The sequence below is a fragment of the Pyxicephalus adspersus genome, chromosome 6 (genome assembly GCF_032062135.1).
Source record: "Pyxicephalus adspersus chromosome 6, UCB_Pads_2.0, whole genome shotgun sequence".
Classification (NCBI taxonomy): domain Eukaryota; kingdom Metazoa; phylum Chordata; class Amphibia; order Anura; family Pyxicephalidae; genus Pyxicephalus; species Pyxicephalus adspersus.
In genome coordinates this window covers 25052043-25065207 of record NC_092863.1, presented here as the reverse complement: position 1 = coordinate 25065207, position 13165 = coordinate 25052043, and the positions used below count along the sequence as shown (strand labels likewise).

Here is a 13165-nt window from a genome sequence, read left to right as displayed (position 1 = left end):
TGAAACACCTCCCAATCGATTTGTCTACATTTAGCTGGATTTGAGCACAAAGTGTGTCTCTGAACAGCTTAGAATTCATTCGGCTGCTTCTGTCCTGTGTCACATCATCACTAAACACTAGTGTCCCAATGCCACTGGCAGCCATGCACGCCCAAGCCATCACACTGCCTCCGTCATGTTTTACAGATCATGTGGATCTTTGGATCATGAGCTGTTCCACGCCTTTTCCATACTTTTTTCTTGCCATCATTCTGGTAAAGATTGATCTTGGTTTCATCAGTCGGAAGAATGTTTTTCCAGAACTGTGCTGACTTTTTTAGATGTTTTTTATTTTTAGCAAAGTCCAATCTAGCCTTTCTATTCTTGAGGCTTATGAGTGGCTTGCACTTTGCATTACACCCTCTGTATTTACTTTCACGCAGTCTTCTCTTTATAGTAGACTTAGATATCGATACGCCTACTTCCTAGAGAGTTTTGTTCCACTTGGTTGGCTGTTGTGAAGAGGTTTCTCTTCACCATGGAAATGATTCTGCGATCATTTACCACTGCTGTCTTCCATGGACAAGAGAAAAATTAATCTGTTTAAAACATTCATATGGGGCAGTGAACACGTAGTGGCCAGTCACACAATCCTCCAACAGACGACTAAAAATGGAGGGCTTATGAAGGTGCATATTAAAAGATTGGATACACGGTACCTCATACTACTCCAACCCAAAAGTAGAATTTTCACTATATCCCCACGGAACGCCATGGCTATTTTACATATTCAAAAGAATTATTACCTGACTAGATTAAAAGCAACCTATTATTTTCCCAATGGCAACTGTGGCATTTTCTATGCAAGGCAGAATCACTTAATAAGCACTACCTTTTCTTTCCACTGGAAGGCAATGGTGAGTTCACTCCAGGATTTTCCTCTCCTCTGATAATTGAATGGGGGGCAAGGGGTCTCACCTCAGTAAGAACGTTGCTTGATCCACAAGTTTTCAAAGCATATTCCTTCCCAGGATTGAAATAGAGATTCTCTTTTATGGCAAACAGTATTTTTCTACTTATTAAAACTAGAGTCTATGTTTCTAGAGTGACCAGAAAACTAGCTCCCAATGATTGTCATAATCTCCTAGATACAATGTTGTTAACCCCCCGATTACATCCAAAGCTATTTCCAAATTTTATCATTTTTTGAGAAATGACCTGGATTATGCGGGTCATAACTTGGGAATGGCAAAACTTTTAAATATGACCAAACTATTAAAAATGTATCAAGTATCCTGGAAAGTGGTACAATATCGGGAAATGTTTTTTGAGCTTTTTCATAAAAAATATATTTTCCCTAAACAAGCTTATTATATGGGACTCTCAGACAATGATAAATGTTTTAAATGTGGAGCCATTTGAGAATGCCCAGTTATAAGGCGCTTCTGGTGCTGAGTGGTCAATTATATTCAAAGCAATTTCCTAAATTACATACCCTTTACACCTGAATGGGCAATTTTTTGGTATAATAGAAAGCATAGGGGTTCGTTTTGCCAGAGAAGCAAGAAGATTAGCACCACTTCTCTCAACAGTGGCCAGAAAAGCATATTTACACTGCTGGCTTGAGACTAGCCCACCCATAGTGGGTCTTTTTCTAACAAAATTGCAAGAACTGTTCAAAATGGAATGGATTGAGGTGCTTTACCTAAAGAAACTATGACCCAATTGTTTTTTGAAACCTGGGAGAGGGTAATTTCTGTGCTCAATGCCCCAACCAAAACAAGATTCTCTAACTGTCATACTACCACCATACTACCTGGTCAGGGATAATGACCCTTCAATTGATGTGAAATAAGGCCATACTGCTAGTTCTCCTATTGTTTGGTGAATGTATAAAAAGAAAGGAAGATGTATTATTCTTGTTGCACTTATAATTTTTTTGTTTAAACTGTTAACTAAGAAATCAGCCAGTGTTTAAGGATACATATAATTGTAAAAGTGATATGCTATGCTATTTTATTCTGGTATTTTTACATTTAGTGTGGTTTAAAACTGTATGTATATATACTCTTTTCACTGTTTAACCTCAATAAAAAAAAATTCAGAAAAAAAGGTAATTCCTTGTTTTGAGAGCAGATCTATAGTATTGTTATAAATGCATCTGCACTTACCCTCAGCAGGTCCTCAGGTAGGTCACCCCCATCATTGATACCACGGTTCATAGATATAAACCGATCTGCAGCTGGTTTGTCTTTCACATTAGGATTGTGAAGGCTGGTGTTTAACATGATAATGGCAAAAGACAAAACATAGCAGGTATCTGTAGGAAGAGAAATTAGGTTGATGGTTTTGATAAGAACATCCTATAAACAAAGTAACGGAAGGGCCATATTGGTTGCTTTTACCAACACACTTATATTTTGGTTCTACAACCAAAAATCCTATTGCTGTAAAGGTAAAATGATGCAATCTGAAGTCTAATCCATTCCTTCAGCAGAAATCACATAGCATAGATGTAACAAAATGCTTCTGATGACATTTTTAACAAGCCAAAATGTAGCGAAAAAATGTATTATTACTTATTTGTAAGGGTTTAGATATACTTTATCTTTCATAAGATTGAGCCACGAACAGCACTTTTTTTCACAGCAAATGTACTTAAACCTTTCTGTTGTAAGACAAATAACTGCAACTACAGCAGCAGTATCTGAAAGGAGCACTAACACTTAAAGTATATGTAAACCCTGAAAAATGGCCTGTTAAATATTCTACTAAAAGCACTCTGTTTTAACTGGTCAATATGTATTTAAAAATGTATGTTGATTATGTCAGTCAGTTTGGTAGGGCTCACACCACTCCACAACAGGTATTTTTGTTTTATGTAGGACCTTTAACAGCACAAAAAAATGTAGAAATATTGCATAGGTCTTATGGTTTTCATTCTAACATACACTAGTAACTATTGGCTCTTTCTTTTTTATTCTTAAAAGGAGAAAAAAGACAAAGCCTCAGTGCAATAAAACAGGCAATAAATTCTAACGAACCTGTTGATTGAAATACTCCTGGATTACACTGGCAGTACCGCTGAGCAAATGCTTCCATCATACGATCAATCTTCTGAGCCTCCCCCGGCAGGCGGAAGCTCCATAAGAACTGACTAAAGAGATAAAAGAAACACAGGCATAGACCAAATTTAAAATTATCCAGAACTGTCATTTAGATATTTACCCATTTAAAACTACATGTACAACTCCAACTTACCGAAGTGCCTGCACTAAGTTAAGGTCTGTAAATTCATGAAGTTCCACAAAAGCGTGAAGTATGCGAATGTTGAAATCGTCACTGTAGAAAAAAATTGTGTTAGCAAAATAATTATTTACTGAACAATTGGTACCAAGTGCTGGATTGCTGACAATCTTCTGCAATCTTTAACCCCCCTAGCGGTAATCCCAAGTGTGACTCAGGGTGGATTTTACCTGCAAGTAGCAGTAATCCAGAGTAAACTCGAAATAGCTTAACCTAAAAAAAAAACAAAAAACAAAAAAAAACACTTGCCTTGCTCCGTTGTTGTCCCCCGTCGTCCTGCTGGTCCCTGCAGGTCCTGGGGACAGGTCCTGCTCCTCCGATCTCCAGCTGCAAAGTGCAGAAATGATCTCCAGGGTTTCCCTGTGACGTCGGTGCGGCGGGAAGTTCAAAACATAATAGCTATATGGAATCTAATATAAAGAAATTTTCATATAATTTATATATATATGGGTGAGTTATGCCTAAGAGTTATAGCCTACAATGTAAAATGAATTTCCATTCAAAAAAATTTAACACTTTTTGCATGAAAATTTGGACGGAATTATTTACCAACAAGGATATATCATTCACATTTAGTGCTGAGGACCACAACCCTACCTAGGGTACAGTTTACAGACATCCAGTCTGTATGCATTAGGTTGCAGATTTGTGTGCGTTGCATTAGGGTAGCAAATTAAATGCAGGTATGATAGGTTTACTATTGACTGGTATGCAATCTTTATTATATAAAATGTGTGAAGTATTCTAATATGTAGGAAAAATGATTTGCATCTGTAAACTGAAGATACTGAATCTCAGTGAAAAAAAAAACTCTGCATGACATTAGCTCTTTATCTTACCGTTCTCCCAAGTAGTCTCCAATAGCCGTCTTATTCAGTCCTTCACCTTTGTACAAGAACTGGGCGATGCTCTCACAGGTATTTGCCAATAGCTCATTATCAATCAGAAATTGGATGCCCTGCAAAAGCGTAAAACAATATTGGCTCCTTGGCTCATTGAATGCTCAAAGAGGTTGCAGACAGGTAAGTACATCACATTTACCTTTTTGGGGTCCATATTGAATTTCTTTCTTCCCATGGCAACTTGTTTATTCTTTTGCAAGTTTTTCCTGTTAAATAATTGAAATAACTGATACTATAAAAAGTAATGAAGACAACATTTAATACTTTTAACATTTCATTCTGAAATCAAACAAATATGCTTACAAATCTGACACATTCTACAGCAGCACTTATTTGGATATGAGATTAAACTGGTCAACAAACATTTTCTTGCCAAACAGATTAAAGTTATTTTAGGTTATGTTTGATGCACAGATTCCAAATATGGTAATGGTTTTGCTAGATTGGCTCCAGTTTTTGAAATAATGACCTCAATAACAACCTCCTAGAAAACTAATGAAACATGAAAATGAAGCAAAATTAAACTAGATATGCCAACATATACAATTTTTTGGAAATGGCTATGGAGATAGTGTACCTTTATGCTCAAAGAAGCACCCAAGTTTTTTAAGTTTAAAAGCAAGTTTTGTACCAGCTCTTTATAATTTTGTGCCTTATGGCTACCCAAGAAGTTCTTGACAATCGTTGACATTGCTGTGCCAGGCAGAAGCTTCAGTATCAGTATCATGTAACTTGTGAAATTTGAATAATTTCGGTTCCGAATCTTGTGTCCATCAAAGATTCCGGCTTTTAATTTCTCAGTACTCAATCCAGGGTGATTTGAAGCAATCACTGTCCTTGTTCAGAGCTCTAACAAATGCTTCATTAATCCCAACTTTATGTGTAGTGGAGGGAGAAGGATTTTTCTTTGTCAACCATTGACTCGTTATAGAGGTTTGCTGCACTTTTTTTCATGTTTTCCCTTGGCAGCCATGTCACTTTTTCCAGTGATCCTGCTTTGCTCTACTATGCCACAAGCAGATAAAACATGGGTACTTTGTGTATCCACTTTGCTGTCCAAGTAGAAAGTGCACACATGTGGACCACTGGTGTTCATGATAGAAAAGCTTTTGTAAGACCATTTTGATGTTTGTATATTCTTCTTTAAGTTTTGTTGAGTGCCCAATTGGAATTGATGCATTGATGCCATTATGTAGTAAAACAGATTTCAAACTTCAAGCAGGACGGACTTTGAAAAGCTGCCAGTCTTCTGCTTGGTATTCTGATACTCCCATATGGGCTACTTTTCTCTTATCTATACAAACCTATATAACAATTTTCCTTGACAGCTAATAACTAAAACTCGTTTTTTTCATTTTTATTACCCCCTCTCCACCTACAATTTGGGGTACAGTTGCGGTGACCTTTGACAGATGTTTTTATTCCCACCTTTACATAGTGGTTTGACATTTGTAAGTAACTATGACTATATCTCATTACTTATATGTTTTAGGTCTTAACCATTATTCAACCATTGGAGTGTGACAATGTAAACATAAATATATTTTTCCCCTTTATCTCCTCTTCCTTTACATTAAGGATTATACATGATTCAACTAGACTGCAATCTCAAGCAAACCCCTGAGGAAGCTTAACTGCGAAAACAGTTGGAAATTTTGAGTTTCATTTCAATTGAATGTTCTGTAACCTATATGTACTAAATGTAACTACTGATAATTCTGTAACTATTAAGTTAGATTGCAAATAGTGTATGCAATAGTGTTCAGTTGGACTCTGTTAGGAGCTAATTTTGAACAAATTACGCTTAATTAAACTATATTTTGTACTTTGCCTACTAAAATCCTGCTGTTCCTTTCCCTTCTTTACCCTTTCATCTACTGATGCCATTAAACAAACACTGCAACTGTAATAAAATAAAGTTTACAAAATGTATATTATATCATTAATAAAATAATAATCCATAAAACACCTTACAGGGTTACTACAAGTTTAAATGTCTGAAGTCTACACTGCATAAATTTCTCTATGTGCTTAATGTATTACCAATCTCATGCAAAGTTTCCAAGGCAGGTCTTAGTGTAACTAGTGGCTGTATGAAATATTGGACATTTTTTGCAGTAGAAGGAGCCTACATTGGGTTTGTTTTGGAATAGTTCTTTTGAATCACTTGCAGGGCATCTCAAATCTGTAGTCTGTCAACAATATGAACTGTGGTAGAATATAATTTAGCAATACCCGGATATGAATTTGATGAAATGCCATAACTGGCCGGTGGTTTTTCAAGGTGTATTATGAATTGACTAAAAGAAGCTTCTAATTGAAAGACTCCAATGGCATTTCTTTTGTCCAGGACCCAAAAAGGCATCTATCTGGAACACACGTCCTTTCCTTAACAAAGCAGGTCATTATTTGGAATTGTATATGCACAGTGCACCCAAACCAGAAAGCAGGCACATGGTAAAACCTTTCACATAAAGAACTGATAAATAGTGAAGGATTAAAAAATACATGTTTTTCCTAATTTGTTAGTCAATTAAATACAAAAAACTAATATTAATATGATTGTAGTATTATTTTAGATCAGTAGGTGTTGATTTAGTTACCTTCTCTCATATGATCCAGTATTACACTCTTAGCAATAGGCATATGTAAAGGGGGTTTGTCTCAATCCCTACAACTAAAACTTTGGAGAACATTTTTTTTATTAGTGTATGCAGAATACCACAAGAAGAGAGAAAGAGTGTTCTTTTGGCTACATTTTTAAAAAAATAAGAAATAAGTAAAAGAATTGTATAACACAATTGTTATATTGAAAATATACAATCTTTTAGTAAATCACTTGTAGGACCCTTCCTCCAACTGTATTAGATTCATACAGTGAGGAGGGGTCTTTTTTCTTCAAAGCTAGACAATGACGTCTACAAATGCTGTTTAGTACATAAGGTATGTTGTTACTTTGTCCCATATATCCCCGATGCGTTTCCCCCTGCTGGGCTTCTTGAGGGGACTGGAAAACCTTAAAGATTGTAATAATAGAAATGGTATATCATTATAGTCAATTCAACCTCATGAAATATTGTTGTTTTATATATTTCACATGTATTCACATCTTATATACCACAAAGCAGACTTATAATGGTGTCCTATTGACATTTCTCGGCATTACATTGTCATATCAATAACATAAAACATGTTTAAAATTTATATACATATACAGTTAATGCGACAATATTCGAATGTGTTTAATAAATAGGTGAAGAATAAAGAATAATAGAAAGAAAAAGAAAGAAACTTACTTCGTGCTTGGTAATACCTAATCACAAATACCCTAGAAATATAACTTTTTGTTTTGAGCGGAAATTGCTGATTTAACAGGTTGACCGTTCTAAACATAAAGAGAACCCATTGTGGGGGAAAGAAGATTAAAGTTACACTATGGTGATAAATACATATATATATATATACACATATATACATACATATCGCTCTCTCTCTCTCTAAATATATATAAATACACACACACAAACATACATACACACACACAACCAAGTGTAAAATATCTTAAGATATTACACAAAACATTATCAAATTTCACTTACTGTGCTTTATGGAGTATGCTGTTTAGGATATGCAATAAACTTTCTTGTAGCTCCTGTAAAATCTGTAATGTGTTGTAGTAAATTAATTGGTAATAATATTTTTCATTTAATTATTTTATTGGGACATATAGAATGTCCAATAGGGGGCATACCTATGGTGTGATCAGGTTATGCTATTAATGTTGTTAAGTTATTAAAATTGTACAATCTAGGGGTGATAAGAATATGAAAATCATGTATATAGGATATAAATATATAAAAATAGAAAAAGGCATAACTGTAGATGTGTGGGTTACACTTATGTTAACTCTTATAGTTGTATATTTAAATTTCAAGGATTTAAACGTACCTCAAAATGATTAGGAATGTTCCAACCCTAGGAGATGCAGGAGAGTTTAACTTTTGGACTTTTAAAAGTAAATAAAAATGTTTTTAAGAAGGACTAGAGGTGTTCTAAGTTTCTAACAAATTTTTCATAAGCCTTTTGTTAATATACCTTAGTTCCTAAGAGGAGTCAACTGAGCTTAATAGAGGGTTGTTGCTGATAACATCCGTTTATACAGAGCAGCAAATCTATGAAAAAGTACAGTGAAGTATGCAATATATATATATATATATATATATATATATATATATATATATATATATATATATATATATTTGTGTGTGTGTATATATATATATTTCACCAGGGGGCCTAACTGCATTATATTTTACTATGCTCACAGTTTAGCTATCATATGTTCTTGCTTTATTGCTGTTATACACTCTGAAGAGTAGGAGAGTGTGTTTTAGTAAGATAAGAAGTAAAATTTATTTGCTAGAAATTCTTCATTAGTAGTAATAAGCTAAGAGAACAGAGATCTACCTCATACGAGTAGGTGTATTCAAAATTTTTGGTAAAACAAGTTTATATGCCTGTGAAAAAGTTCCAATCTGAAAACTTTTGGTGACGGCGTCTACAATGGGAATGAAGTGTGCCCCGATCTATGCCAATTTATATCTGGGTAGACAGGAAAAAGACCTCTTTTTGGATACTAAAACATCCCCATATTTGCAACATATCATGTATTGAAAAAGATACATTGATGATGTTCTTATTCTTTGGACTGGCCCAATACATGTACTAGAAACATTTTTACAATACCTACAAAGCAATCTTTATAACCTCAAATTTACTATGGAATATAGTAAAACTAGCATATCTTTTCTACATGTAAAGATAAATGTAAATTCAGATTCAACATTATGCCGTACACAAAAAAAAAATACAGCTGGCAATACCATTCTTCATGCTAGTAGTGGCCATCCATGCTCCGCTGGTCAAGAGCATACCCTTAAGCCAGTATCTTAGACTGAAGAGGATATGCTCTGACCAACGGGAATTTCTAAAACAGGCAAAACCCTTACAACTATGTCTCAAAACAAGAGGCTACAGCAATAAAATACTCAAAAAAGCATACCAAAAAGTACTTACTTTGGATAGACAGGAACTTTTAGTACAATCTAAGAAACCTATGAAACAATGTAACTAGAATAATTACAAGCTATGATCAACAAAATGAAGCAGTGCGCGCAATATGCTCCAAACACTGGGATATCTTGAGAACAGACCCACTTATCAACCAATTTATCAACAGAAGGCCGAATTTTGTATATAGAAGAGCCCCCTCTCTAAAGGATCATCTGACATCTAGCCATCTTAGACCCCAACCGACCTTTTGCTGTGGACATTATAATCAATGTCCCTGGATTAGGGAAGCACAATCATTGTATTTCCTAATGGACACATTTTTACCCCTAAACACTATGTTAATTGTAACACAGAAGGGCTTATTTACTTACTGACCTGCCATTGTGGAGGATAGTACATAGGCAAGACGAAAAGAGCTTTCAAAAAAAGAATCTATGAACATGTACACATGGAAGGAATATTACACCAGTAGGATATACTACGTAGCTACCCAAAATAATTTCAATCAGAATATGATAAATTTCTATGCATTAGAACCAATGTTCCAAAAAACCCCAGAGGTGGGGATTTCAATAGGAAACTACTACAGATAGAAACTAAGTCAACATCCACCAAGGTTTAAATCACACATTAGGTTTTAAAACATTCCTATAATGGTTTGTTTTTTATCGGTATGTCCAGGACACCTTGGACACAAATGTACACAATGATAGAAGTATGTCATCTTATCACACGATGGTAAGCATGGTTTAGGACATCATAAGTATATGCATAGTTTTCCCCCGAGGGTTTTAGCTGGTTGCTCCGCCCGGCTGCTTTGAATACCCCGCCCAGCTCTCGGCAGCTCTCATCCTCGGATGCACGGATCTCAGTGAGGCTGCTCTGTGCCATCTGCTCTCTGTGTCATCCGTTCAGAGGATTGCTGCCGATGAGAGGTGAGCACACACAGTTCAGCCTTCATGTGAAGGAGACACAGGCAGCCCCACCCCCATCTCATAGCACAAGCTCGGATTTCTGTTGCAAAAAAATCTGCCTGTGAAATGTATCCACCTCTAGCTCTGTGTGTGAATTCTGCATCCTCACAGCTCTGTGTGTACAAACCTCCATATCTACTAAACTGTATGTCACAATGACCTGTAATTTTCAGGGTGTACAGGGGACCCTCATAGATACTAGTTATTACAATTCTTTAAAGCCCCCCCAGCTTTAAAGAATTTCAAGATATGGGGGCCACAAATGAAAAAAGTTATGAAAATTGAACTTTGGGGTTGCTGTTTCAGAGGAAAGTGCAAATAGGAGTCCTAAATTAAAAGTGCAAATTGGGGACCCCGGAGCCACTAACATAGCAAGGAGCATTGGGGTGGGGCCCCTAAATATATTCCTACCTGTCACAAATCTATACCTATGAAACTCAGTAGTTTCTGCTTCTCTTCTTTGTACACCAATTTCTCTGAGAGTGGGGGTACAAAACTGAAAATATAGGTGCAAGTGGCGGACACATTCTCCCCTTACAATCTCAATACTACAGTATCATTAGAACATAAAACACTCTGCCCATCAAAATTGGCTTCCCTGCCCTGTTACACATTCCTGTCAGCTTAACTAACATTCTGAACTTCAATTGGGGAATGGGGAGGTGTAAGAAACCAAAAATATAGGTACAAGTGGGGAACATCTGTGACTAACATCCCCTAAAACTTCATCATTAAGGCATCATTAGAAAATGAATACTGCCCACTACATTTTATTGAGGTTGAGGTACAGGAAGGGTACAATCGTGTAACAAGAAAGTGCATTTTGATGAACATTTTTTTTTTAATGTTGTAATGATGCCATGGTGATGAAAGGTGATAGCCACAAGTGTCTCCCACTTCCACCTATATTTTTGTTTCCCTGCAACTCCTAATTCTTGGGAGAAATTGGGGTTTGAGGTAAGATGCAGACAGATATGTGTAACAGAGCAGGCAGCACATTTTGCTGGTAGAGATTTATGTTCTCATAATGCCATAGTAATTACATTTTAAAAAGGTTTAGCCACAAGTGTCCCCCACTTGCACCTACAGTTTCAGTTTCCTATGCCTCCATGTGTACCTTTCAAGTTCACATTTTCAAATTTCAAGTTAATACAACCAACGGTTTAGGAGATCTGAAGGTTTAAACACAACGAGTTGTTAGGCTGCAGAATATCACATACAGCTATCACACTGCACTGCCGATGACATTACACACTGCAGATAAACGTCACAAACTGTTTTTATATAGAATATGGGCAGTGATGAGAGGGGCTCACTGTCTGTCTTGTCCCTATCTGATATCACATGCATGATGCTATTAAAGCATCGCCACATTTTTAACATTATATTAAAGAGTGACTTTCTCTGTTAAGTATTGGAAAAACGTGCGTTTTTGTTTTTTTGTTTTTACACTTTTGTGGAGAGGACCTCTCCCCTTCAGTCTTCACTTCCATTTCGGTAAAGAGCGAAGGGGAAATCCGTAGCCTCCTGGGATATTTGTGTCACATCCCAAGAGGCTCTGCACTGCTCCTTCTATGCATGCACCTTCAGAGGCTTTCTTATAATTGAAAAAAAATTGGACGTACAAGTGAGCATCAGAGAAAAGGTGAAAGCTGAGCCAGCATGGGCCTGCTGGGCTAATTTTGTAAATTAATCAAGTGAAAAAAAAATGTTTTCACAAAAGTTCATTTTAACTAAATATAGACACAGGAGCACATCTGAAGTTAGGCTGAATTCACACTGGCAGTAAGGTTACATTTGTCCATTCCTTATGCCAGGAACCACTGCTGCTTAAAAAACTTCTAGCTCTGAAAAAGCCCAGCACTTACCGCCTGTTACCAATCCTAGGTGCCTAGCATTTACGGCCTGTTACCAATCCTAGGTGCCCAGAACTTATGGCCTGTTAACAATCCTAGGTGCCGCCTGTTACCAATCCTAGGTGCCCAGCACTTATGGTCTGTTACCAATCCTAGGTACCTAGCAGTTGCCAGAAGTCACTCAGAAGGGGTAAATGTTTTTTGCTGCTAATATGAGCTAAGCCTAACTTGTTACACCACATTCATTATACTAGTACACTACTACAAAGGATTACACTCTTAAAACTTAGAACACTAGAAAGTTGGGTCACAATACACGGCATGGGACAGTTGTGGCAAAATACATAGAATAGAAAAATTGGATATACTAACGGGGCAGGCATTATAAAGTTGTAACAAATAATTGGGAGAAGGTAGAACTCTGAAACAATAAGAGGTTGTTACTGGATACCCATGACATAAACAACTGGGAACACTAAATTTGCTGTGTTTTGCCACAACCCCTTTTTTACCACCCGGCTACAGGTTCCTTCCACCCGGCTGAAAAAAAATTCTGGGGAGAACACTGTATATGGTTATTAGTAGTCTTTTATTTAACCCGCCTTTCGAGGGACGGGAATGCCCTAAATTGAGGCACACTGGGTGAGGGACACCAGCGTTGAAGGTGCCTCACTTTTTTCTCCCCATCCCTCGTTTGGGTGCCAAAGTTCTTCCCCGGCGCTCAGGACTTGCCAAACTGGAGGTTACCCTCTAGAACTGGGCAAATGAGGACGGACGACCTAAGTTGAGAACCCCAAAAACACACTAATATTATACATCCATATCTACTATAATGTATATCCTTTAATGTTCTATATACAAGTAATGAAATATTCAATGTTGATGTACCATATTGTAAAGGTAAAAATATATGGATATATGTTTATTTATACATATGTCTTTTCAGAGTTTATTGCTCATATACCGTTTACTGTATAATGTATTGTAAACTATACTGATTGTTTTACATAGCAAAGGATGGCCTGTTGAACACAAGGTGACCAAAAAACATTCTCCTTATTCCCTATAGGTGGTG

General features: G+C 36.5%; 1 protein-coding gene across 1 annotated transcript in view; it reads right to left on the bottom strand.

Moving 5' to 3' along the window:
- The window catches only part of LOC140333350 (cytohesin-1), a 42690-nt gene that overhangs the window by 21257 nt on the left and 8268 nt on the right, over positions 1-13165 (bottom strand). The window contains exons 4-8 of the mRNA XM_072414961.1: positions 4327-4393; positions 4125-4243; positions 3241-3321; positions 3024-3136; positions 2151-2299 (exon numbers count right to left, since the gene is read on the bottom strand). Coding sequence (XP_072271062.1) covers positions 2151-2299; positions 3024-3136; positions 3241-3321; positions 4125-4243; positions 4327-4393 — 529 coding nt within the window. The remainder of the gene's footprint in view (positions 1-2150; positions 2300-3023; positions 3137-3240; positions 3322-4124; positions 4244-4326; positions 4394-13165) is intronic.